Consider the following 23,078-nt stretch of genomic DNA (forward strand, 5'->3'; position numbering starts at 1 on the left):
TCAGTGACTTTCTAAAATTTCTATTATTAGATTTACTGAGGAATTGAATATTAGACTCTTTACTGAGAAATTAAATACTAGACCTTCTACTGAGACTTTTATCATTGAAGTTTCTATCATCAAAGCTCTCTCTACTAATGAAGCTACTATTAGACCTTTTGTTAAAGAGTCAGCTAATCAACAAGTCACTTCATATTCAATTTATATAAATAATTACTTTATCTCTGTTCAATTATTTTATCTATTTTGAAAATATAACTATAGGGCTTATAGGACTACCTGTTCTAATCAGATTCTCATTATTCTAGTAGAGCTCTAAAAGTATTAAAAATCAAAGATTATTTCATGAAATACTCTACATACTATAAAAGTAAATAAAATTCTCTGTCTAGTTTAACATGATAATAATATGATATTAGCTCTTATTACTATTTATTCTTTGAACATCTTTATTGAGCAATTTTAAATATGATCTGGAGAACTCTCTATTAATGCTTATATAGTCTATTTAGTTTTTGAGAATCAACTTAGAAAGAATCTTCAGATTTTAAAGATTATTGATAACTATAATCATAATATAAATAGAGTTGACCTAACAAATTAGTATAAAGCTTTTTATAACTCTCATAGAGTGAGCTATTAATTTTGATTATCTATTTTCTATTAAATTCTCAATGCTATTATTGTCAATATATAAAGGCTTCAGTATATATATATAAAGCAGCAGAGGGTCTCTAAGCTTCCTACTCATATAAGCTTCTGTGAGAAGCTCTATCAGCAACTTTTTGAATTCAATTTGACGGTTTATGATGATATACTTCATAAGTAATCAAATTCAAAGCTTATTCATCAATGAATTTCTCTATCAAAGTCCACATTTGTGTTTGGTATTGATATATATGAAAGCTAGGTCAGCAGTAGAGTAGACAAGCTCCTAGATCAAGATTTGAATGCTCAGCATGTAAAAATGTAGCTCTTTGCTTGAAAACTAGATGCTAGAAGAAACTTCATAATGTTATCAGAGCTGGAGAATGTATATAATCTAATTAGATTTAGCTTATTATAATACACTAATACCAAATAGTATACAATATTATACTATTTAGCCAATAATATCACGTATAATATACACTAATGAAATCGCGCTAATTGTGCAATAAAAGATGGATGAGGGGATAATTATTTATCTTCATCTATAAAAGTGACTATCAAATTTCAAATACTTTAAAATATTGTACATCAACAGTTGTCATTTTCTTTATCTAGTTCACTTTCATCATAGATATTAACTCTGTAGATATAATTTATCAGAATGAAGTAGAATTAAATGAAGATTTGAAAATTGAGATTAATTCTCTGAAGATAGATTCATCAAAAAGCTAAACACTTCAAAGAGATTATTAATATTTCATATGAACTAAAATGATGAGCTGCATGTTCTGAAAATTATATGCTCCTTCAGTGTAAGTGCATTTCAAATTTACATCATTCTCACATTGATTTAGTCCACAACAATCAGATCCCTGATATGTTAGTGATGATATGCATGATTTGAATCACTCTCATTGTGAGATCAGGACATATTGCAATCTGGAACAATTTGAAATTTGTGTTGGTGGCTATGTGTTAAAGATTTACAAGTTTATACTTTTGTTAACTCAATCAGCTTTACACCTCACTTTGATGATTTTCAACGTGACAGTGGCCTTTAAAGTGAGTTTTTGATTGAGTACCTGCCAGGTCCATGATGTAACTGTGTTACTTACAACAAAGCGTGTATAAACAAAGCCATCATCAGCATCCAACAAATTCATTCAGCTTTAATTGAACACAATGATGCTTACCAGGAACATTCTCATGGTTCTGGGCGACCCAGAAAGAGTTGTTTGGATTGATTTTGATTTTGCCATCACTTATCCTAGCAATACATACATTGGAGACAGGGATCGTGGCTGGATTAAGGACACCGCATGTGTCAAAGTTTCGTCAAAGGCTTTGGAGTGAAGCTCGCTAGTTCCCCCGAGTGGCCGACGGCTTTTTCCTACCCATTCCTGCGTATAATATGCTTCACAGGGAGATGATCAAAAGAGGGGCCTCCGCCCAAATACAAAGTACTACTAGCAACGCAATCCCTGGCAGAAATTCTGTACCTCTTGTTGAGCCTCAAGACTGTTTATCAAAGCCGCCAGTCATTATCATTTCCGCCCCCAACATCCCAAGAAACCACAGTCCCAAAAGGATAGTTATGCGTCCCTGTCTTCCCACGATATAGACTGTGCCACCAGCAGGTTGCCATTCCCATTTAGTTTTTTAATCGTTACCAACTCAGTGTCAGTCAAGGCGAAGCCGACCCGCGCGTTGTGTTGCTTTATGATAAAGTTGACCTGAGACAGGACCTGTTTATATTCCCTGCGGTCTTCTTCAGAAAACGCCGTTGCCCGGTGGGACGCCCACTTCCACGACACTTTCAGGTCTCCCGGGCAGCGATTCGGGGAAGAGCTGAGTGTGCTGCCTGCTTGGAAAATAAATCCAATGTTTGGTCAGAAGTTGTTTTTGATCTGTGTTGCATCATCGATGTCAATTGTGATAGGAGTAAGATGCAGATTTGCAACTTGAGGTGCAAACAGGGCTAGATGGAGAAGCCTTTCAGAGTATAGTTATTTCGTACTGCAATTGGCGTGTAATCTGGGGTATTTTTGGTTGTGGGAACCAACCATTAGTTAGTTACTACGTGGTGCATTATATTGTTAACTAGCGAGAGTGGGAAGGCAAGCGGTCACTTTGGTTGATCGCAATGAACTGTCTTTCTCTTCTCCGCCACTCTTTAGCAGGCAACGGTGAAATCAGAGGTTAGTTTATACCTGCTGGCATTTCAGTGTGTCACGTTATGTTGAGTTATTTTAGGACCCATCTGTGTGGGAAGATCCCGTACAATCCACGCTCGCATACCCAGGCGTAGGATAGGTTGTCTATATCATATCGAAAGGAGATAGATTGAGTGTTTTGGATGCTTCTCTGCTCCTTTCTAGAAAAGAACCCAAGAAGGAAAGGGAAAGAAGCTGCAGCTCCAGTGGGACAATGAGATTCGCAAGCGCCCAGTTCTGCCCAGCCGCCCCGACAATAGACTCCGTCCCTTATCTCAGGAATGAGTTTTCAACTTCAGTGGAATGAGCGAGAAAATCCTTGTCTCGCAAGGGGATTTGGTTTTCTGAGTCTAGTGATAACCTTAGTGGTAGCGGTTGATTCTGCGCCTATTCTTTTGGATATATCTTTTTAGGATTCAGAGCAGAGCAGGAATAATAGGTCATTAGAACTGAATTACTCGGTTTGATTATCCATTTGCGTCTTTTCTGGGACAACTTGAAAGCTTCTGGGGATTTCATTTCATTATCCCGCCGACGGCCCCAGGGGGGAACCTGTGAATCCGGGAGAGATGGCCGTGCTCCCTCTTCCAATACGATGTGAAACATGCACCTTGTACATTGACTCCCTCGATCCCCTGTGAAAGTCCAGTCGATTCTGAATAACTCAGCTCGGGCTGCAGTAATATCTCAGGCTGCTGTGATACATCTTGGTAAATCTCCGGTAGCTAGTTCATCAATAGCCGAGCACAACCTTTTGAAATGACGAAAGGCCAATCGTCATACACGCCCATCACGAACTTATAGGATGTCCGTCTCTCTTTGCCATCCAGCGCTGCGAAACTAAATTCATGAATGGGGTGACGGTAATATTTGGTCTTATATCCATCAATCACCGGATAGTGATCGTAGATCCTGACCATTCGATTGTCATGTGAAATTGGAAAGGACCGAATCTGTCGATGTATATAGCTCCTTTTCATGTTTCACGACCCTGAAAGCTTGACAACACTTCTTACCGAGAGAGTCATGTTGTATACATTCTGTCAATCTGCTATGTCGGTCTGTGGAATCTTTTGCAACGGTTAACACGTTGTGCTTGGCATTCCACGTTGATAAAAGAGAAATGAATTTTAATCTCAAGGAGGACTGGTCAAGGGATTCAAGAACTGGAGTACTTAAGTTCATGCCTTTCCACAATACAAAAATCGATATTGTAGACGGTGGTTTGTTGTCTCTTAAATTCCTATACCCAAAGATTCAAATAGATGATGTAATTAGTTGCTCTCGGTTTTCCGTAGAGTGAAATGTTTGCTGTGTCAGATATTGAACCTTGGTGATGAAGGAATGTTGTAGGGAAAACATTATTGTGGGGGACAAGACTTCTCATAATCAATTGAGCATTGTGAGTTGTGTGTAATATCATATGACTTGTGAAGAAAACATCCAAGCGAAGAGGGATGATTCAGGAAATGTGGAAATAGGCACTTAAAATGGTAATATGCGAATAGTGTACGTTATGTTCGAAGCATCAAGAACATGGGGATCACGGGAAATTACGCGTTACTGGCCTACAATGGCCAGTAAAAACTATGCAGTGATATTTGTTGCTCTCTAATCACTCGTATCAACCTCCGCTGAATCACCATCCTTAGTAGTTTTCTCTTGATCGCCAGCCGCCTCACGAAGAGCAGCCTTCTTCTCCTTCTCTTTCTGCCTCCTTTTAATCTTCTTCTCCCGGTTCCTCCTTGCCCGCTTTTCCCTGTCTGCTTCTTCTGCTGTCTTCGCAGCAGCTAGACGCCGTCGAATGGCTATTCGTCGCCTTTTGCCAGGTTTTTTTCTAGACTTGAGCACCATTGATACAGCGGACATGTTTATCAATGTAGCATTCGCCGCTTGTGCAGGGTCAGAGAGCCTTCTATCCTTCTTTCTGGATGGAGCAATAGTCTTTAGGTGGATGACTCGCCAGGAAAGATGGCAACCGGGCTAAATTCGATATATGAATTAATTTATGATGTCTTCGAGGTTGTTCGACCGTCTCTCGCATCTCCACTCTTTGCCTTTTCTGTACGCTGATTCTAGTTTTACCTGCCCAAATCGAGACGATGTACATGACGGAAAAGGGAGGTTAAATCTTAGGTGCGCTTACCCATGGACCATTCTTCGAGTGTTCAAGTATTGATATCCCGCTAACTGCCGCATCGATGAATCGCTCCCTCCCTGGCGTATCCAACTCAAAACTTTGCCCATCTCCCTGCTTTACCGCCAATTTCCGTTTAATCCATTCTGGGTTTGAAAAGTAATATTCCCAGCCCCGGAACGGAACCACGAACTCTCCCTTCTCATCCCTCGCGGCAGGTGTTGGCGATCGTAGCCTGATACGAAACCTTTGAAAACCAGCGTCTGCTGCTTCATTGTGCTCCTTTGGACTCATATGAACACCATCAACTGGTCTATTCGCAATTTTTTCCCCCTCCCCCGGCTTCTGGTCTGTCGAGCCCTTTCCAGCAGGCGGCGCTGCTGAGTGAAAAAGCCTGAACTCGAATTCCTGTTCCTCCTCTTCATATTGGATATGTTCCAAATCAACAGCAGGACGCGATTCTTTCAAGCCGGGCGGAGTATATGTTTCTATTGATGAGAATATGTCTCGTAGAGTGTTTGCTGCATATGTGGCAGTGATGCGTTCGACTGGAGAAGGGGAGCGGGATGATGAGTGGCGGTCCTGTAGATCCTCGCGACGTACGCTGTTAACGAGGTAGGTGGTTAGAAATCAACCAATTAAGCATGTAATGTATTGGTCTTCGCTTGTGATTCCTAGGGGATTTATTTGGGGAGATCATATCCAAATAAGGGTAGTGACTGATGATGATTGATGGAATGTGGACGGCGCATTACGTACCGCTTCGCGTCTGGGAGGTCGAACATATGAACATATGCCCGAGTCGCAAAGAGATTAATTGTAAGGAATTTATTAGATTATAATGGCCATTTGTAAAGAGATGCAAGACACAAGTAGAGATGGGGGAATTGATTAAGAGTGGGTGAAGGTCCCAGCTGTTAGTGACTGGTTGGGCGCCGGAGCGGAGACGTTGGGCGGAGTGGCAAATTTTAGCCGGATTGAGCTGGACGGTTTATTTTATTTACATTCCACCTGCCTTGCTCCCTTACACAGCCAAATCCGATCTTCGCGGAATTCTTCTTAACTTCTCAACAAAGACAACTAATTTTATAGAACTATCTCCGCATAGGATTATAAGATCAAGATTTGTCAGAATCCCGTCAGGATTAATTTTGATATCTCCTATTCAGATTTGTCTTCCCGTCATTTAAATTTAGCAGGATCTCCATATGACGTCTACACAATTTCTGTCACACCACATTTGTCGGATGGATATAAATGATCACGGATATGGAGAATAGTGTCTTACAACGACTAGTAACTTTGCATCGAGAAAAAGACCAGTGAAACCCTCGGACAACCAGAGTTTGTCTTCGCTGATTTTCGAATTTGGAAATTCTCCACGGCTTCCGTTCTGCCATGGTTGCTTATAAGGCGCTGAACGTGAAGTATATGGAAGAGATTTGAAGGTAATGTGAATCCTAGATATTATCTGGATGTGGGACCGCAATTGAGGCAAGATGCCGATTAAAGCTATATTCTGTTCTCCGCACTCTAGACTTCCATAGCTGCGGAGTTCTTCCTAGACGAAAATAATATATTACACGTCAACGAAAAGTTCGAGTCAGGGTTGTCAAAATCAGGTGGTTGGTATAATTAAACAAGTAAAATCTTGGAGGCCTTGGACAAGGCGGTGATTGGTCAGCAGGGGCCCAGGCCTGCCTGTTCTTGTGATTGCTGCCAGTTCATCAACCCCAACCTCATTCTTTTCATACTGCATAGGCACCGATCCAAATATTCAACCCCTCCTCTCTCGGCAGATGAAGATTCTTCGGACGCCTCAATGACCATGTCCCCGGGCTCCTTGCCTGACTAGATCCCCGGTTGTCACAATATAGTCAATCTTACGTCCTGTTTACCCCTCGTTCGCAGAACCTGAGAACCGTCTTTCTACCTAGGTTCCATCGGCAGCAGAGCGTCTTACCCTGTCGCAACAAATGGGCGTGTGCGCTTCCTGCCTGGGTCGGGGCGGGAGAGATAGCCATGATGTGAGTTGTAGGGTCTTCCGGGCTTTACATCTACCCACCGCCCATTACCTTCCGCTTGTCCTTCAATGCGACGAAGCTCCGCAGGCTCTTGCTTACGTATTTAAGTATAAATCCCTTACTGACTTTTTGTAGTCTGAATCATCCCGACTCCTCGACGATGAGCTATACCAGTCGGGCTATGGGTATGGGAGTGTGGGGTCAGTTCAACGCCAGGCTCGCGATCCAGAATATCTGAAACGGGAGAGAGAAGCTCTGGAGGCGATATGCCAGCGAACGTCAGAGTATGTCTCCCCTCATATATATAAATGGCCATCTGACAACAAAGCTTGGCTATCATGAGCTCAAAGACACCTTAACTAATCACCATTATCAACATCCATAGTTCTGTGGTTGATATCTGGGCGCTGCAACCTCACCAGTCCGGATATGCCACTCTGTCCCTGGACGCCTCCACCGCATCCTCCTCAAGAGTAGCAAGCCACGAGACCGCCACATCAGCTACTTCAGACGGGCAACAATATTCCGTATCACCTCAATACCCCACCAATATACAAAAAACACAGAGTCTAGCAGATGGCGCGAGGCGGGATGCGTCGCCGGTCCCAGGAGAATTTGGGAGACTTCGCTATGCACCACTGACTATATCAAAGAATATTAACTTATCAGCCGTACCAAAACATTGGGGAGAGGTGGTGATGACAACGAGAAAGGGCAAGAAGACAAGACCCGGTCTGAATACCGATCGGAACGGCGGCAAGTCCAAGGACCTATTCGGAGTGTTGGTTGTGGATTAAAGCGAATGGGGAAGAACTTAAAAAGAAAAACAAGCGTTCCATGACGATGTTGGTCAAATACATCTGCTACGATCTGCGTCCATTTTCCTCAATTTATCCGTTGAGGAAGACGTAATCAACAATTCGACGATTAACCGCGACACGCCTAATTCGACCTAGGGACATGTTCGTTCGCCATTTGCAGAATCTCGTCCTTCGATCATGAGGATTTTCCCGAATATCGCTGGAAAATACGGAACTAGTGTACGATAAAAAAGGAAGAAGGGAATTCACCCGGAGTTGATATATAATCCCAGCACAATATCTACGCCTGCGGAGATGGTTTTATTCCGTTATTCTCGCCTTCCTAAAATTGCCTCCGGCTACCGACTTTTCTTTGTCCTGTTGCCCGGTTGAACTACTTACTGGACGTCATGTCTTTGCTATTCATATAAATTCTTCCTTTTGTTATTCCATTTCGACCCTTTGTCGGCCTTAATCCCTTTTCACATATCCATTTTCTTTCGATGCTGACAGATTGCTGTTGTTTCAGACCCATTTTAGAATCAGCTGCTGCCAGGCTGTCGTTTTTCTTTTGTCTTCTCTTTTTTATGTCCTCATTTTCCCTAACATTTTCCTCACCATGTTTTATTACTGCGATAACAGATGTTGTCCTTTCCAGTTTTCAGTTTTAAACAATAGCAGTGGTAAAATATAAGCCTAAAAACTTAGTCCTTAATTGTTAGGGTGGAAACTGACGCGGGAAGCGTTCAGTTTCATGAAGTTTTTTTTCATTTTACATATTAATCTTCTTCTATTCTTCCTCTGCTTTTCAGTTTCTTACTTCATGATTTTTATTCCCTTATTCTCGTAAAAAGATACCACCCTTCCCATTTCGGTTTTGCTTCCTTTCTTGTATTCCTATATACTCCAGACTGTATGTTCACAATGAAAGGAGAATGACCACACAATTACACCTTCGATCGCATGTCAAGCCCTATACAATGACATATGCCAACCGCAAGGCAACCATGGGGATCCAATCAGCACACACATACCATATCTAAAATATGTTATATGGAATGGAATAAAAGTGTGTTAATTTCTTATGGCAAATGCCGACTTGACCTCTTCGTCCTTTCTCTTCTCTGGCGGGGAATCCCGAGACACAGTCCATGGGCATGATGCCCCTTAGTTGCGTATGGTCGCTCTCTTTGTTAGCTGAGAATGGCCACTCAATCTCAAGGGCGGTGCCATTCTCCCGCATGACTATGGATCGCCTTGGGAGATGGTTTCTGGGCTTTCTATTAATGCGTCGATCTTTCGTAAAGGACTGACGGGGTTAGTTCCCTGCCCGCTGTTGAGGGCGAGGGAATTGCAGTACAGCACATGACGCCAATATGTATGGTTTCTCGCTCATGATGGTTCGGATAGAGATAGTTAGAGCTGTTGGAGAAGAACTGGATAACTACTATTTAGTTAATTAACTAGTTTTTTAGCTTCTGCAAAGGCCTCATATCCACCCCTCAGATTCTCCAACCCAGGGTCTTCTTAATAGAGTCCTGAGAAACATGTCTTGGGTGATGGAATGGCGATGGAATAACATATCCGTTATTCTGAGCACGATGATGGCCACCTGTGAACAGGTTTGGCGACATGCGCCCAGGCGGGGCCGAGTCACAACCCTGAGCCTGCTAACCGACAAGTGTCTGGATAAGATGGATGACGGGCATTCTTCAACCCCTGTTGACTTTGCTCCGAGTATCGAATGCTCTGATCACCTTATGCAAAAGAGTCTACAAGCAAAGTTGAGATATTTCTAAATCCAGCAAAGATGTGCCATTTCCAAAGCCAGCCAGCCACCATATATTAAAGCTAGCTTTCTTGCGATCAGGCAACTATCCTTATTGCCTGCACTTCATGCATTACCTGGGATAGTTAGATCTTGATATCCGCAGAAAGATAGTCAGACTACCCTTGAATTGACATATACCCCAATTACTCCCCTTGGAACCACCATCTCCAAGGCTCTGCCCTCCTCTTCCATTATTCGTACCATTCGTTTGCATTTATTTTAATCACCTCTGCGTATTCACGTGCAGTATGATGCATTCTCTGCAGCCCCCTACTCATCATCTCTCTCCCCGCCCTAACAACTTCCCACCCAACAACCTCGTCCCCCACCCCGTCCACACCCCAAACCCCAAACATAGCTGCCATATTCGGCAAAGCCGGCCACTCGGCCTCAATTGTTGGTCCCTCACCCTAGGTTCCATCGCCTCAGACGAACCAGGACGTCGGGCATGGCAAACCTCCCTCTGGGACCTGATGGGGAATGCCAATACACCGCACTCCGTCCGCAGTTTGATAGCGGGACTATATAACGCCCCGGCCGCGCAGTTAATTTTAATTTACTTTTCTTTACCTGGACCGTTCCGCCCTGATGCAAGGAAGGATATAACGTCCCCAATATACAGATAGGTTATCTGCCTCCAGGGCCTGGCACACAAAAGCAAGGAGGAAGCCTGGGTCAAAGGCGAGAGGAATGGGTTGTTCATTGCTGCTGACACGGCAGATGTTGCCGTGGGTGGGCATCCGAGTCGGGAGAGGGAGAGGATGTTATTGGTGCAGGCTCCCTTTTGCGATGGAGTGTTGCTTGGCATGAGGTGCTACATTAGGGGCTATGTGCGGGGGACGAGGTGTGGGAGAGTCGCCTATATCGGAACGGGTACATAACTTCTTTTTGGTCACCATTCTAGAACATCATTCGTTTAGACCCTAGGAGGATGAATTGCCCTCCTATTTGTATGCATATATAGACACATAGTTTTGTATCGTATATCTTGGATCAAAAATGGATAGAAATTTTCGATCCGTATCTGTTCAATATCTTCGTCTGTAGATGCTCTCCTTATGCCTAAACCGATCTTCAGGAGTAAAATGCCAACTGTAATACCCTAGCCCCCCCCCCACCCCCAAAAAAATAATGTTCCTTTCCAAGAATATACGACCAATTGGGGGTAGTTGGCTGATTCTTAATAGCCAGTTGTCGTTAGGTCGTAGAATAATAATCAGTTAGAGTTAAAATCAGGGGTTAGGGAGGGAAGCACGGTTGGTTAAGATTACCTGCCGATATATATGAGAAATATGTCTTTTAGAAAATTTAAGTCTCCCTGTTATTTTCAGAGACTTTGATATGGATATTGTAAGAAGCTATTCAGATATGCTCTATAGCTAATGATGATCTGGGGGTTCCTGAACTGCGTGGTTTGGTTTGATATTGAGATAATTGAGATATCCGTAGAGCTGTGGGTATTGAGGAAGTTGAGCTACCCAATAGCAAGATTCGGGCCTTTCCCAAGTACTTGCAACACCATGACCAAGAGAAATCATGACGAAGTGCACCTGCGGAAAGTTAAGCTTTATTTAAAAAAGAGGAGATTTAGAAACTATCCGCATGCTGCCTAACAAACTAGAAAAGGAAAAATCAGAAAACAAGAAACAAGAAACACAACTGGAAAATAAAAGGATTAAAAAAAAGCTAGAAACGGGACTGATGGGGCAGAGTGGAGACAAATATGAAGAAAATAAAATGCTTAACAGTGTCAGTCTCCACCCAATAAAACATTCCCCGGAACTACTCCTTGAAATAACTGTTGAAAATAATGTTGGTACTGCCCTTCGCTGAAGCACAGCATTGTCGCCCCATGGCAACCATGAGAAAAACCTGGGGGGGGGGGGCTAAAATCAAACCGCCATTGCTGTCTCAACTCCATAAGAAACGCCGTGTAGCAGTTGTTGTCCAGTTGGGCAAACTACAGAAAATCCAGATATCCTTCTTTGCTCCATGTCCAAAGCCTAAATAGGCATATGCAAAAAATTTGGTTCTTGAGGTCCAAGAGAAAAAGCGAAAGAGGGAACCACAGGTTCGTCATACGTCGTCCATTTCTCCTGCGGGTTCTTCATTTCCAGACTCATAGCTCCCAACTGAGCTCAATTCGTCGTCTGATTCGGTGTCCTCACCGGCTTCATCGGCAGCATCTTTGCTTGCATACTTGGCAACGTATTCTAGGATACAAAGCGATCAGCATACAGAATTCATAGAGTTCTCGCAGCCCCGTCTCGTCTTTTCGTACCTCGAACCCTGGCCTCATATTTCTTTGGATCCCGCATCAATACGGCAGCAGCATCTCCATTTAGGGGGTCTGAAGGGTTGGGATATCGGAGTAGTTGTGGAAGGAAGACCTCGAAAATATTGATCATGTCGTACATAGGTGACCATGTCTGGTTAATAACATCGAGACATACGGAGCCCGACCTAATAATTCCATTAGACCTGAGATAAACAAATGTTTAATTCAGGTATAGTCTCACAGCTCATCGATATTCGGATGGTAAATTCTGTTCACGAAGCCAATACTGGGGCTCTTGTACGGGTATTGATCGGGAAGTTCGACGTGGATTTTCCAGAGGCCACCCTCGAATGGTGCTGTGATAATATTGTCAGCCCTGCGACGTCGTATGAGCTAGTTAAGAGAAAACACACTCTCTTCCGGTCCCTTAAACCGAACGTAGAACTCTTGCCTAGAAATCCATCACCCAGTTAATATACTGCATTAAAGTTGACTGGAAGGATTGTGTTAAAAGGATAGGAGGGATATGCTACGGACACTGTAATGTAGAAAGGAGTATGTTAGCTGCGCCCGATGTTTGCCCATTAGAATGGATATAACTCCACTTACTGTTGTCATTAACCAGGGTGACCTCATAGTCACTCATCAACCTGGACCACTACTGTTAGCAGGCTAAATCACCCCTTCCAAGCATTTTATTAAAAAAAGTTAAGGACTGATGTCCACCGAGACCCGGATATATGACACGTTCAATCGTAGGTAAGGAGGATTTGCATACATCCTGTAGTTCAAGTTAGTACAAGCTTGTAACGCAGCATCAGGGCAGGATGAAGAAGGGGAACAATACTTCATAACCTGTGGGAACCAGAAGAGTAGATTGAAGGGGTTAGTCTATGTATCTAGGAAAGGGATTCCATCCTCAATCAAGCCCTCTCTTCCCAGAGTTGGACTCACATCTGTTTCGATCCTCCGCTTTGGACTGCTCATGTTGACAGATGTTTCGGAACTGCTAGGCGTAGGTGGGTTCTATAGAGTAAACCCAACTTCGAGATTCTGCAGAGTGGATTTACTTCTATAGGGATATATCACTAGAGCTTCAGTGAATGCCCTCGAGAGGGTGGCCTAACTCTAGAGAACCTAGGGATAGAGAGGTAACGGTTGTGGGGTGCCGGGAACGAGGTGGGGAGGGAAGGTTAATTACGATAGTTGACGGTAAGAGTTGAGTGAAAGGTAAAATGGTTCTTCTGCAGATCTGCTCAAGTTGAAAAAATGCGTTGTTTGGGCAAAGGAGCAGGGTGTTGGCATGTAAAGGGCGCAAGCTGCGGAGCGTTGGCTGGTCGTGATTCATGGAAGTCGGGAGTTCCGTGGCAGTCTGGGATAAAGGCGTGTGGTCAGAGGTTTAAGGCAAAGCGATGCGAACCATCATGGGTCGATGGCTTGGCGGTCATGTGGTGCCAGCAAATGGTGCAAAAAAGGTTCAAAAGGCGTCTACCCAACGCCTATTTTTAGGTTAAGTTAGATAACTATGTGTATATTAGAACTTCAGCAAAGGGAACATACATGAATGATGATTGCTGGGAATTGCCACCAAAATGAACACCAGATGATAATTAGTCATTAGCTACCCCTAACTAGTTAACTAGTTATTCCACCGGCGCTAGTCACAGTTCACGAACCGTCCACCATTAAGCTGCTTATTTTGACCACCCATACGCTGTGAACTCCCCCAGAATAATTAAATTATTTGATTCCCCGGTCAAGGCGCTGTTTGCTCCCGCTGCCATCAATAAGAGAGGTCAGATCGAACCATACGGAAGCCTATTTGTAAGCAACTAAAGCCGGTAAGCTTTTGACTGTTTACTTGTAAGAAAGGATGTCATTTCTGAGAAGGGGGTGATGGAGGCCTCCCCTGACTTGCTTGACCCCACCATCATAAGAAGACGGCTGCTGGTCTCAAGCACCACGTAGAGAGACCAAAGTTACTGCTCTGGGTATCGCACACAGGCTCCGTACGACTAGAGGAAATGGAAACCATACGTATCTGACCCCGCAGCCCGAGAAAGGGGAGGAGCAGCGGGAGCAGAGAATGAAGAAGATTGTCCATATCTAAACAAGGGCAATAGGATTGTCCCCAGTCCCCGTACGAGTGACCATGAGCCTCCTCGGCGTCGGATGACCGGGGGAAGGGCCAGCACCGGGCTGAGTGGTGGCCGGGGGCGCTTGCGGGAGGGAGGAGGGGAGGAAGATGGGGGCCACGACGTGGGTCTTGTCATTGTCCAGGCCAGAGTCATCCCTCTCTGAGCGCCATTACCATCTTGTACGGAGCATCTAGCTCTGTGATCGCGCCACTTGCAATTCTCACATGTTCCCCGGAAGTGCCCGGGTAGCCGAATGCATTCAGGAAAGGGGCGGGGACCATCAGACCTGAGGCCTCACCACCATTTCGCGAGATTGGATGAGGATGCTATTATTGTATGATGGCTGCCGGCTCTGCACCTGGACTTCTGTCATACTCTAACGTACGATCAGTACATCCCGCCCTGGAAGGGCAAGGACATTCTGACCCTGAGAGGAGAAGGCAAGGGGCGCAAGCTGCTGGCCTTCAACATAGAGAGTCTGGTATTGCAGCAGACCTGCATTGTTTCTGATCAAAGCTCTGTCAGACAGAGGTCAGCTCTCAGCTCAGCAGGCAGGAAGGCAGTGAGTGCACTTACATTCTCAACTTGGTAAACTGTTTTCGTATGAATATGTCATTAGCCAGTTGTTCTTCTGTAAAAAGATGTTGTTGGCCAGTTGATCTTCTGTACTAAGATGTTATCAGTTGCTCTGTCAGTGAAGAGGCTGAATACTTAGCCTGTGTGTGTTTATACATACATTGTTTTTGTGTTTGAGTGAGAGAGAGTGAGAGTAAGCAGAAGGAAATATCATTAACCAGATGTTCTTCTGTATGAAGACATTGTTGGCAGCCAGTTACTCTGTGAGTGAAGGGGCTGAATACCTAGCCTGTGTGTTTTTGTACATACATTGTTTTTGTATGTGAGTGAGTGAGAGAGAGAGAGTGTGTGTGTATGATCAGAAGAAAATGTCATTGATTAGTTGTTCTTATATGAAGACATTGTTAGCAGCCAGTTGCTCTATCATTGAAGAGCAGAAGTAAAGACAGAAATAGACATAAATATAAACATAAATATAAACATTGACACAGATACATGTAGATATAAGTGTATATATAAATATAAAATTGAAATAAAAGTAGAGACAATAGCAAAAACAGATAAAAAACAGAAACAGTATCTCAATAATCAAAATAAATATCATTTCTGATAGCTTTAACATCAGCATTGACTGCAACAGTAACTATATTGAAAGTGTTAAATAAACTCTATGTAAACTGTATCATTCTGCTTTATTATTAAATTTATATAGATAATAGTTCTGACTTTAATTGCTCATATCTTAGTAATAATTTACTGATAATATATCTATAGCAAAGTTATAAAAGTAGATAGTACATGATATATCTGAATCTTCATAGAAGGAGACGACGCCGAGACGGGGAATCAACAGTGCCGTCGCATGGATTGTTTGATGGGGAGCCGAATGGGTAGGCTTGACTAGCTAAGGGAGCAGACGAGCTTATGTCTTGGGACTGAAGGGGAATCTAAGCGGTCAGGGATACAAATGATTAGATAGAGAATTGTATGCGTTTCAATGAATCTGATATATTAAGAACGAATCGATGACCCTCTAAACGGGGGGTCAGATAGCTAGCTTTATAGAGTTTCCATCAGCCTTCCCTCCTTTCTGAATACACTCACTCAGATACGACTCTATCTGGTCAAGGAGGTGGCAATGTCATTCATAGAGATGATCATAGAGATGTCATCCCTATGGTAGTCACCTCATCATTTCATACAAGGCAGGATAATCATCTCATACAAAGGTGAGACAGTCACCTCGTCATCAGGGTGATATGAATATCCTTATCGGAGTAATGGCGGCGCCGTAGAGAGATAGTTTCTAAGACGTAGGATATATCGGTTACCAAGAAGATGGTCTTTGACTAGATCTCGTGATCGTGATACTTCTTTCCTTGATCATCTGAACAAACAGTGTATATAACATCTATTAAGATTTGATACTTTTGTTTCTCAAATAGCAGATTATTTCAGAGAAGACAATAAGAAAATTAATTCTGGAAGTAGAATAAAATTATATAAAATCACAGTGTAAAATTTATTTAGAAAATGAGAAGTTACTGTATAATTATATCATTCTAATTTATAGCGCTTTTATCTAATTATGTATACAGATACTTCTAACAGTAACAGTTATCTGTTTCATAATGTTATAACTCAAATTAGCTCAGTTACTTATTCATACAAAATCTACAGTTTCTATGGCTTAATCTAGACGCAGATAAACACGTGTTCGATGCCAACTAGGTAAGCTAATTCAACGAAATACTAAGATGCGGGTCTGGTGAAGCCTCTCCTTTTATATACCCCTTTCCCACTAGCGGTTGCTATGCCGTTGCTAGGCAGTTTCTGTGGGGTATTTGTTTACGTTGCTTGCGGGGTGTTGCGGGGTGGTTGCTAGGCCGCTAGGAAGTTGATATTACTATTTTCGGACAATGCCAGTTTCCGCAGCGCCGTTCACAATTTCTATGTTTATGAAAGATGAGAACTCTGCTCTCTCTCATATAATCTTTAAGAAGATATTAGACAGATAGTAGTTGACAAAACTATCATTGTTTTACTATTCTACTTAGTGATTTGCGTTATACTTACTTTTCTAAGTTCAGCTCTCATTGTTTTAAACTTTTATCTAAAATGAGTTTTCTTCAGTAAGCTGAGCTTCACTATGTTAAATATTTTATTTGCTTATCTTAGACAAATTTCATATCTCATGTCATACTTAACATTAGTTTTCTTGAGAAGTTGCAAATCATAATAAAGCTGATAGTACTAAAAATTTAATATTGATTTTTGTTTGAAGTTTTAGCATAGTAAAAAGATAAAAAGTAAGTAAATATGATATACTGTAAAGAATTTTAATATTATATATATTATCATATTCAATATAATCAAAAATATTAATTTTATTATAATTCATAATAAGAATTAAAGTATCACAAATTGTGAGACTATAATTTTTGAAGAAAATAGTAAATAGATATATAAGCTGAAGGAATAATTGATCATTTGAATAAAATAATATGTTTAAATTGATCAAAACATTAAAGTTCATATAAAGATAGACTTCTATACTTTGAGCTGAGTTATTTATATAGCTTTGTCTTCAACAATATTTTTGCAGCTATATGAACTTTGACTGCTATTAAATCTATTAAATATGATGTTGACAACTCAATCTGCATATTCGAGTCTGGATCACCGGTGCTTCATCCAATATCATACACTTATTAGTCTTGTATCAAAAGGAACAAATCTTTCAATCCACAATTTTTTCCCTTAGAAATAGAGCTATCTTTGAACCAGTCTTGGGTTTAGAGCCGGGGATTGGGTGCAGATGAGCACTGAATCTGATTGGCTGAGAGTAGTGAAAAGCCCACCGAACTGCCATACTAACCACGGTGCGAACCAGCCAATTCCCCACCCAAATCCCCCCTTATAAGCTTTAGTTACCTTCCATGGCTAGGTGATATCTGCAGTATCCCCCCATTATATCTTCCAGACACCACTGATTGCTTCGTCAACTATTTTATTCTACAGTCACCGTTTTCCTTTTGGTAACTACCCCTGAAACAAACAGCGCGGGAACCCCAAAGACCAACCAACCTTTGCTAAAACATCTGCCAGTGTCGTTATTCGCCCCATATATGCTTGCCTTGTTTATGTAGTAAGTTCAATACATGCAGTACATATCTCAATTGGAGGTGGAATCAGCAAATTTTGCTTTCCCACGATAGGGAAAAAAAAAAAAAAAAAAAAAAAAAAAAAAAAAAAGGGGGGGGGGGGGGGAAGCCCCATAATTGGCTAATATCCTGACGAAATATTTTCTGAAGCAAAAAATGACCTGTTCCAACAGCATGTTATGTTGCCTGCATAATTTGAACAGCTTCAATTCTCGAGCTGATCTCCGCTCTATTCGCAAACATCAGTACACACTGCACCTCACCCGTGGTTTAGTGTTGTGTGAGGCGTAAAGGGATTGGGGATTTTACAAGAACATGGACAACCAAGTGTCAAAATCCAAATTCCCAGTGATGCAGCAGTTCCCACGTCGATTGCCGCCAGGTCCTCCAGCAAATCGAGCACGTCAAGGTGGAACATGTCTTCCCTCTCGGACGAACTATCTGAGATCTCTCCAGAAATGTCACTATATGCGTAGGCTTCTTCAGGCGGCTCTGGTGTACTAGGCATCGTGACCGCTTGAATACCCTCGATATCGGAAGGCAACAGGATTGGCTGAAACGGCCCTCTTGCGGTTAGACTCTCATGGCGCTTCAGGGGCAGTCAGAACGGTTAAAACTTTTTGGAAACGATCTCCCCCTTTATTTATATGTTAGATTTGACGAAGCACAAACCTTTCTCTTGATGGTTTCCATGAGGGGCATTTTCTTGCTCACTCGGTGCCAGACTCTGGGGCCAACTTTTTGCAGCCATCCCTTCTTTTTCTGGTTGTTTTGGCGTTTGTTCTGCTTTTTCTGAGACTTAAGGTATCAGCATTCAGCGAAGACGAACCCAAATTGAGATATGTGGGATCAGCAAAAAAGCACCCACGATTTCACGTCTGATACATAGTGCTCTGAGCTCAGTGCGACAGCTGGCTGGACTGAGCAGCATCATTCTGCCCCTATTCAGAACTGCAGATGTGACTTTTTTTGTTGCTATTGTAGAAGATCACAAATAAACAATCTGGTATGGTATACAGATGGTAAGAAAAAGGTAGCAAGAATGTTGATGAATTTAATAATAAGTGTGTTTTGATTATACTAATGATGAACATGTGTTATTGCAGTCCAGAGTTGAGTGTTGTGAGTGTTAACTGCACCACATCACGGCAACGCTTGAACAGAGATGATGCTCAAAGACAAACCCCTGTCTGATATTCACCCTAAGTGACTGTAACCTGCTCATGCTGTCCTTCAAAAATGTCTTCTTGTCCTATTCTAAGTCTGTTGAAGAGCAAACACAAAAATCATGCCAACCCCCCCTCAAAACACGTGAACATAGCCTAGATAAGGAATCAAAGAAATACAGAAAGTGGTCGCATTTGGCTACCGAACGGAAGAACCGAAAAGAGGAACAATACATCCCCTTGCCTGCAGAGGGATTTGCCAGTAATAAATTAGCATCCAACCCTTTCCGTGCGAATCTGCTTCTCTCTATTTTTTTTGATCTCCCGGGTTTTCTCCTATCTTTCTGCAACGCAGCAAGGTTGGCTCCATTCAGAGATGTCCTCACCAAGACTCCACACCATAACTCCGCACATCTTCTGCTCACGTACAATTTTCCTAATCTTCCTCTGAATGAGGTCCGGAACATCCGACGTCCAGATCAACTTAGCCACAACATTCATATTCGGACCGACAGCCCATCCCGCAGTATTGTTTCTTTGAGCCACTGTCCTTGTTAATATATTCTACGTAGCATATTTCGCGGATTCCAGTATGCGAAAAGTAAAATGCTTGGATCTTGGGGGGAAGGAAGTGGGGTTTATTTACCAACTGCCATTCTGGCTGCAACAATCGCCGTTGTTGCATTGCAAGGAGAAATAGATGTCCACATTGCCCATTTGCACTAGGATCAATCTGTGCGGGTGCCGGTGAAAGAACTGACTTCTCAGAAGCTATCTGGCCCGATGATGTCTTCGCCAGTTGATCATTCAGCGGGAGTCGGGGAACAGTTGAGCGGTGCTGAGAACTCGCTCTCTTGCATGTCTTTGAGAGAAAAGAACCTTGCGTAAAAGGCGAAGCCTAGATTTACCTTTCCAGGAGGTAGTTTGATGTCCAAGTGATTTTGGACCAAACTTAAGGCTAGCTTTGACGGTCGAGTGATGAGCCGTCATACCATCACGGCGGTTGGTCAGGTCGTAGGACATGATCTTCAAAGACATTAGCAGGAGGAAAAGTAATCATGCTAGGAAAGTAGCGGATGGAGGGAATGGGATAAAGGTTCTGGTGTTTCATTTTGAAATACATACATATAAATTGAATCAACAGACTCACAGATCGCTGGGTCAGTTTCAGCAGTAAAGGCAATCGTTAGGAGCTTCGAGCCAATCTTCGCTGGGATTTCCTTCATCGGTGCTCTGCAGCTCAGTAGGTGGTCTCTACACCATGAGCCTGGCGCTAGCTATATCACAGATAACATGAGATTTGCTTGGGTAGGAAGATCACCCCGAATCTCTAGCAACAAATGGATTCCAGCAGTTGCTAAGTTTTGCTGGAGGCTCACGGCTGGATTCGGAGCTCGGCCACATTACTCTAGTTCTAAAGCAGAACATGGCCAAGAAAATATATGTTGTCACTACGTATATTTAGGCTGGATGGGGAGATGAGTGGTAGAGCATGGTGTTTTGGTGTCATCAGGCCCATGTTTCAATCAGCAACTGGAATGGTAAGTTAGTTAGATGAACACCAGCGATGCTGTCCTCCATGCGTGGCTTGCAGTTCGTTGACTAACTAATTACGTAGTCAACGAACTCTTCTGCAATAACCAAAGCACTAGGGTCCCCCCCCCCGGCCACTGTTCAATAATTCTCGCCTCCGTAGAGTAGAGATATTTTTTTTTATTACTAGTTGATTCGTAGCTCCGCTTGGATATTTTCGAGGCTGGAGTCCAGGTCGGACAGTTAACCGCAAAATAATAAATGGACTTGCGGAAGTTGGTAGAAAGGTAAATCGGGTTATTAACACGGGCGATATGAGTGGTCGAGCCGAGTCTTTTTACCTTTTCTCTGCTGCGAGAACCGAGGTTGTTCATCGGGGGCTATCAACCAATGCTCACCAACTCAGTCTATCCCTAACCATCATACGGGCCGACAGGGAAAACAGGGATTTAAAATGGCACAGGCACTCCACCGCACAGGGGCAATCCGGCAAAGTTAGCAGAGAGGTATCATAGCACCGTCAGTCATCCCTTTTGTTTGTTCCCTTTGACCCCCTATCCCCTCTCTCTGAAACACACCATCAAGTGAACGCCATGGCATCCAAACTAGCTGATAGGAAGATCTCGCGGGAGGAAGTTGCGCAAAACAACACGGAAGATTCCTGTTGGTGCATCATCGACCACAGGGTCTACGACTTGACTGATTTCCTCGATGCGCATCCCGGTGGCAATGTCGTCCTCACCCAGATTGCCGGAACAGATGCCACAGCCGCCTTCTACAACCTCCATCGACACGAGGTGCTGCAAAAATATGCCAACCTTTGCATCGGCACCGTCGAGAACGAGACGCCCGAAGTGGTTGATCCGCAGCCTGGTGATCTCAGCAAGGTGCCATATGGCGAACCAATATGGCTATCCCCTGTCTACAAGAGTCCTTACTACAACGATTCGCACCGTAGACTACAGAAGGCGTTGCGAAAGTTTGTCGATACGCATGTGTATCCAGAAGCACAGGAGAAGGAACTTGACGGCACTTATATCTCCCAAGACCTCGTGGATAAGATGGCGGAGACGAATTTGTTAGCTATGCGATTGGGTCCGGGGCCGCATTTGCATGGTCGAAAATTGTTTGGCGGCATCATCAAGGGAGAGGAGTTTGATTACTTCCATGACATGGTCGTTGCGCAGGAGCTGGCGAGAGCCAATGCTCGAGGATTCCAAGATGGCAACATGGCTGGCATGATGATTTCTTTAACAGCCATACGACAGTGGCTTAAGAATACAGAATTACGTGACAGAGTCACTGAAGAATGTCTGTCCGGGAAGAAATTCATGTGCCTGGCCGTTACGGAGGCTTTTGCCGGATCTGACGTTTCGGGTATCCGCACTACGGCTACAAAAACTCCCGATGGCAAGCACTACATAATCAGTGGTAAGTCATCACTAATTGAACCCCGTGTTACCCTCAGACCTCTCTCTCTCTCTCTCTCTCTCTCTCTCTCTCTCTTTCTTTCTTTCTTTCTTTCTTTCTTTTTTTTTTCTTTTTTTTCTTTTTTTTTTCTTTTTTTTCTTTTCTTTTTTTTTTTTTTTTTTTTGGCAATCTCACTCATTACTGCTCTACCAGGAACCAAGAAATGGATCACCAACGGCATGTGGGCCGACTACTTTGTCACGGCTTGCAAAACCGAAAAGGGATACTCGGTCATTCTTGTCCCACGCGACGAGAACATAGAGACCAAACGTATCAAGACCGCCTACTCGACTACTGCAGCCACTACCTTTATTCAGTTCGACAATGTCAAGGTCCCTGTTGAAAATCTGCTTGGTGAAGAACACAACGGCTTCATCGTGATAATGAGCAACTTCAACCACGAGCGTTGGGCCATGGCCTGTATGGTCAGCCGTTGGAACCGCACTGTTGTCGAAGAGTGTCTCAAATGGGCCAACCAGCGAATCGTCTTTGGCAAGCCCCTCATTAATCAGCCAGTCATACGTCAGAAGCTAGCCAAGATGATCTCTCTCACAGAAGCGTCGCAATCCTGGTTGGAAACCATCACGTATCAGATGTGCAATATGAGCTATGCACAACAGACAAAGCACCTCGGTGGTCCCATCGGGCTTCTCAAGTCGTATGCCACCCGCTGCGCTCATCAGATCGCGGATGATGCTGTCAATATCTTTGGAGGTCGTGGGATTACACAGACTGGAATGGGCAGAGTTGTCGAGCAATTCCACCGTACTTATAAGTTCGATGCCATTCTTGGCGGTACGGAGGAGATTCTGGCTGATCTTGGTGTGAGGCAGGCAATTAAGCAGATGCCCAAAGCTATGCTATAAAATGCTGGTTTCGGATGAAGACTATAGTACTTATAGCGGCGATACAAACTACGACAGGGTATATTGATCATGTACAATAGAATATTGTTGGTGTTGATTTCCTTTCCTTTTTATTTGCTCCTCATCTTATTTTAGCCGGACAGCCGAATACAAAGTTTGGGAAACTGACCCGGTTGTCACCGGCCAAGGTACTTCCATTATCAAACGCATATTATTTTATCGCGATATTCC

At 43.2% G+C, this 23,078-nt stretch overlaps 8 protein-coding genes across 8 annotated transcripts; 4 read left to right on the forward strand and 4 right to left on the reverse strand.

Moving 5' to 3' along the window:
* Positions 1-4,475: 4,475 nt before the first annotated feature.
* Positions 4,476-5,786, reverse strand: PAAG_01215 (hypothetical protein; the record flags this gene model as incomplete). The annotated part of the gene is made up of 3 exons (XM_002797310.2): positions 4,476-4,847; positions 5,011-5,605; positions 5,761-5,786. 3 exons carry the CDS (start codon positions 5,784-5,786, stop codon positions 4,476-4,478), a joined length of 993 nt encoding a protein of 330 aa, XP_002797356.1.
* Positions 5,787-6,977: 1,191 nt separating this feature from the next.
* PAAG_01216 (hypothetical protein) lies at positions 6,978-7,822 on the forward strand (the record flags this gene model as incomplete). Its single annotated transcript, XM_002797311.2, has 3 exons — positions 6,978-7,028; positions 7,161-7,309; positions 7,411-7,822. The coding sequence occupies 3 exons, from the start codon at positions 6,978-6,980 to the stop codon at positions 7,820-7,822; spliced, it is 612 nt and encodes a 203-aa protein (XP_002797357.1).
* A 1,550-nt stretch (positions 7,823-9,372) lies between these two features.
* PAAG_11243 (hypothetical protein) lies at positions 9,373-9,624 on the forward strand (the record flags this gene model as incomplete). Its single annotated transcript, XM_015846924.1, has 1 exon — positions 9,373-9,624. One exon carries the CDS (start codon positions 9,373-9,375, stop codon positions 9,622-9,624), a length of 252 nt encoding a protein of 83 aa, XP_015703531.1.
* A 280-nt stretch (positions 9,625-9,904) lies between these two features.
* PAAG_11244 (hypothetical protein) lies at positions 9,905-10,537 on the forward strand (the record flags this gene model as incomplete). The annotated part of the gene is made up of 2 exons (XM_002797312.2): positions 9,905-10,156; positions 10,283-10,537. The coding sequence occupies 2 exons, from the start codon at positions 9,905-9,907 to the stop codon at positions 10,535-10,537; spliced, it is 507 nt and encodes a 168-aa protein (XP_002797358.2).
* Positions 10,538-11,732: 1,195 nt separating this feature from the next.
* Positions 11,733-12,921, reverse strand: PAAG_01218 (ubiquitin-conjugating enzyme; the record flags this gene model as incomplete). The annotated part of the gene is made up of 6 exons (XM_015844270.1): positions 11,733-11,869; positions 11,938-12,119; positions 12,176-12,290; positions 12,544-12,584; positions 12,651-12,715; positions 12,889-12,921. 6 exons carry the CDS (start codon positions 12,919-12,921, stop codon positions 11,733-11,735), a joined length of 573 nt encoding a protein of 190 aa, XP_015701051.1.
* A 1,119-nt stretch (positions 12,922-14,040) lies between these two features.
* On the reverse strand, positions 14,041-14,810 carry PAAG_01220 (hypothetical protein; the record flags this gene model as incomplete). Its single annotated transcript, XM_015844271.1, has 5 exons — positions 14,041-14,199; positions 14,246-14,398; positions 14,458-14,590; positions 14,649-14,740; positions 14,805-14,810. 5 exons carry the CDS (start codon positions 14,808-14,810, stop codon positions 14,041-14,043), a joined length of 543 nt encoding a protein of 180 aa, XP_015701052.1.
* Positions 14,811-18,071: 3,261 nt separating this feature from the next.
* PAAG_01221 (hypothetical protein) lies at positions 18,072-20,001 on the reverse strand (the record flags this gene model as incomplete). The annotated part of the gene is made up of 4 exons (XM_015844272.1): positions 18,072-18,401; positions 18,485-18,604; positions 19,408-19,523; positions 19,887-20,001. 4 exons carry the CDS (start codon positions 19,999-20,001, stop codon positions 18,072-18,074), a joined length of 681 nt encoding a protein of 226 aa, XP_015701053.1.
* Positions 20,002-21,104: 1,103 nt separating this feature from the next.
* PAAG_01222 (acyl-CoA dehydrogenase family protein) lies at positions 21,105-22,847 on the forward strand (the record flags this gene model as incomplete). Its single annotated transcript, XM_002797317.2, has 2 exons — positions 21,105-21,942; positions 22,135-22,847. 2 exons carry the CDS (start codon positions 21,105-21,107, stop codon positions 22,845-22,847), a joined length of 1,551 nt encoding a protein of 516 aa, XP_002797363.2.
* Positions 22,848-23,078: the final 231 nt, after the last annotated feature.

The sequence above is a fragment of the Paracoccidioides lutzii genome (genome assembly GCF_000150705.2).
Source record: "Paracoccidioides lutzii Pb01 unplaced genomic scaffold supercont2.2, whole genome shotgun sequence".
NCBI lineage: Eukaryota > Fungi > Ascomycota > Eurotiomycetes > Onygenales > Ajellomycetaceae > Paracoccidioides > Paracoccidioides lutzii.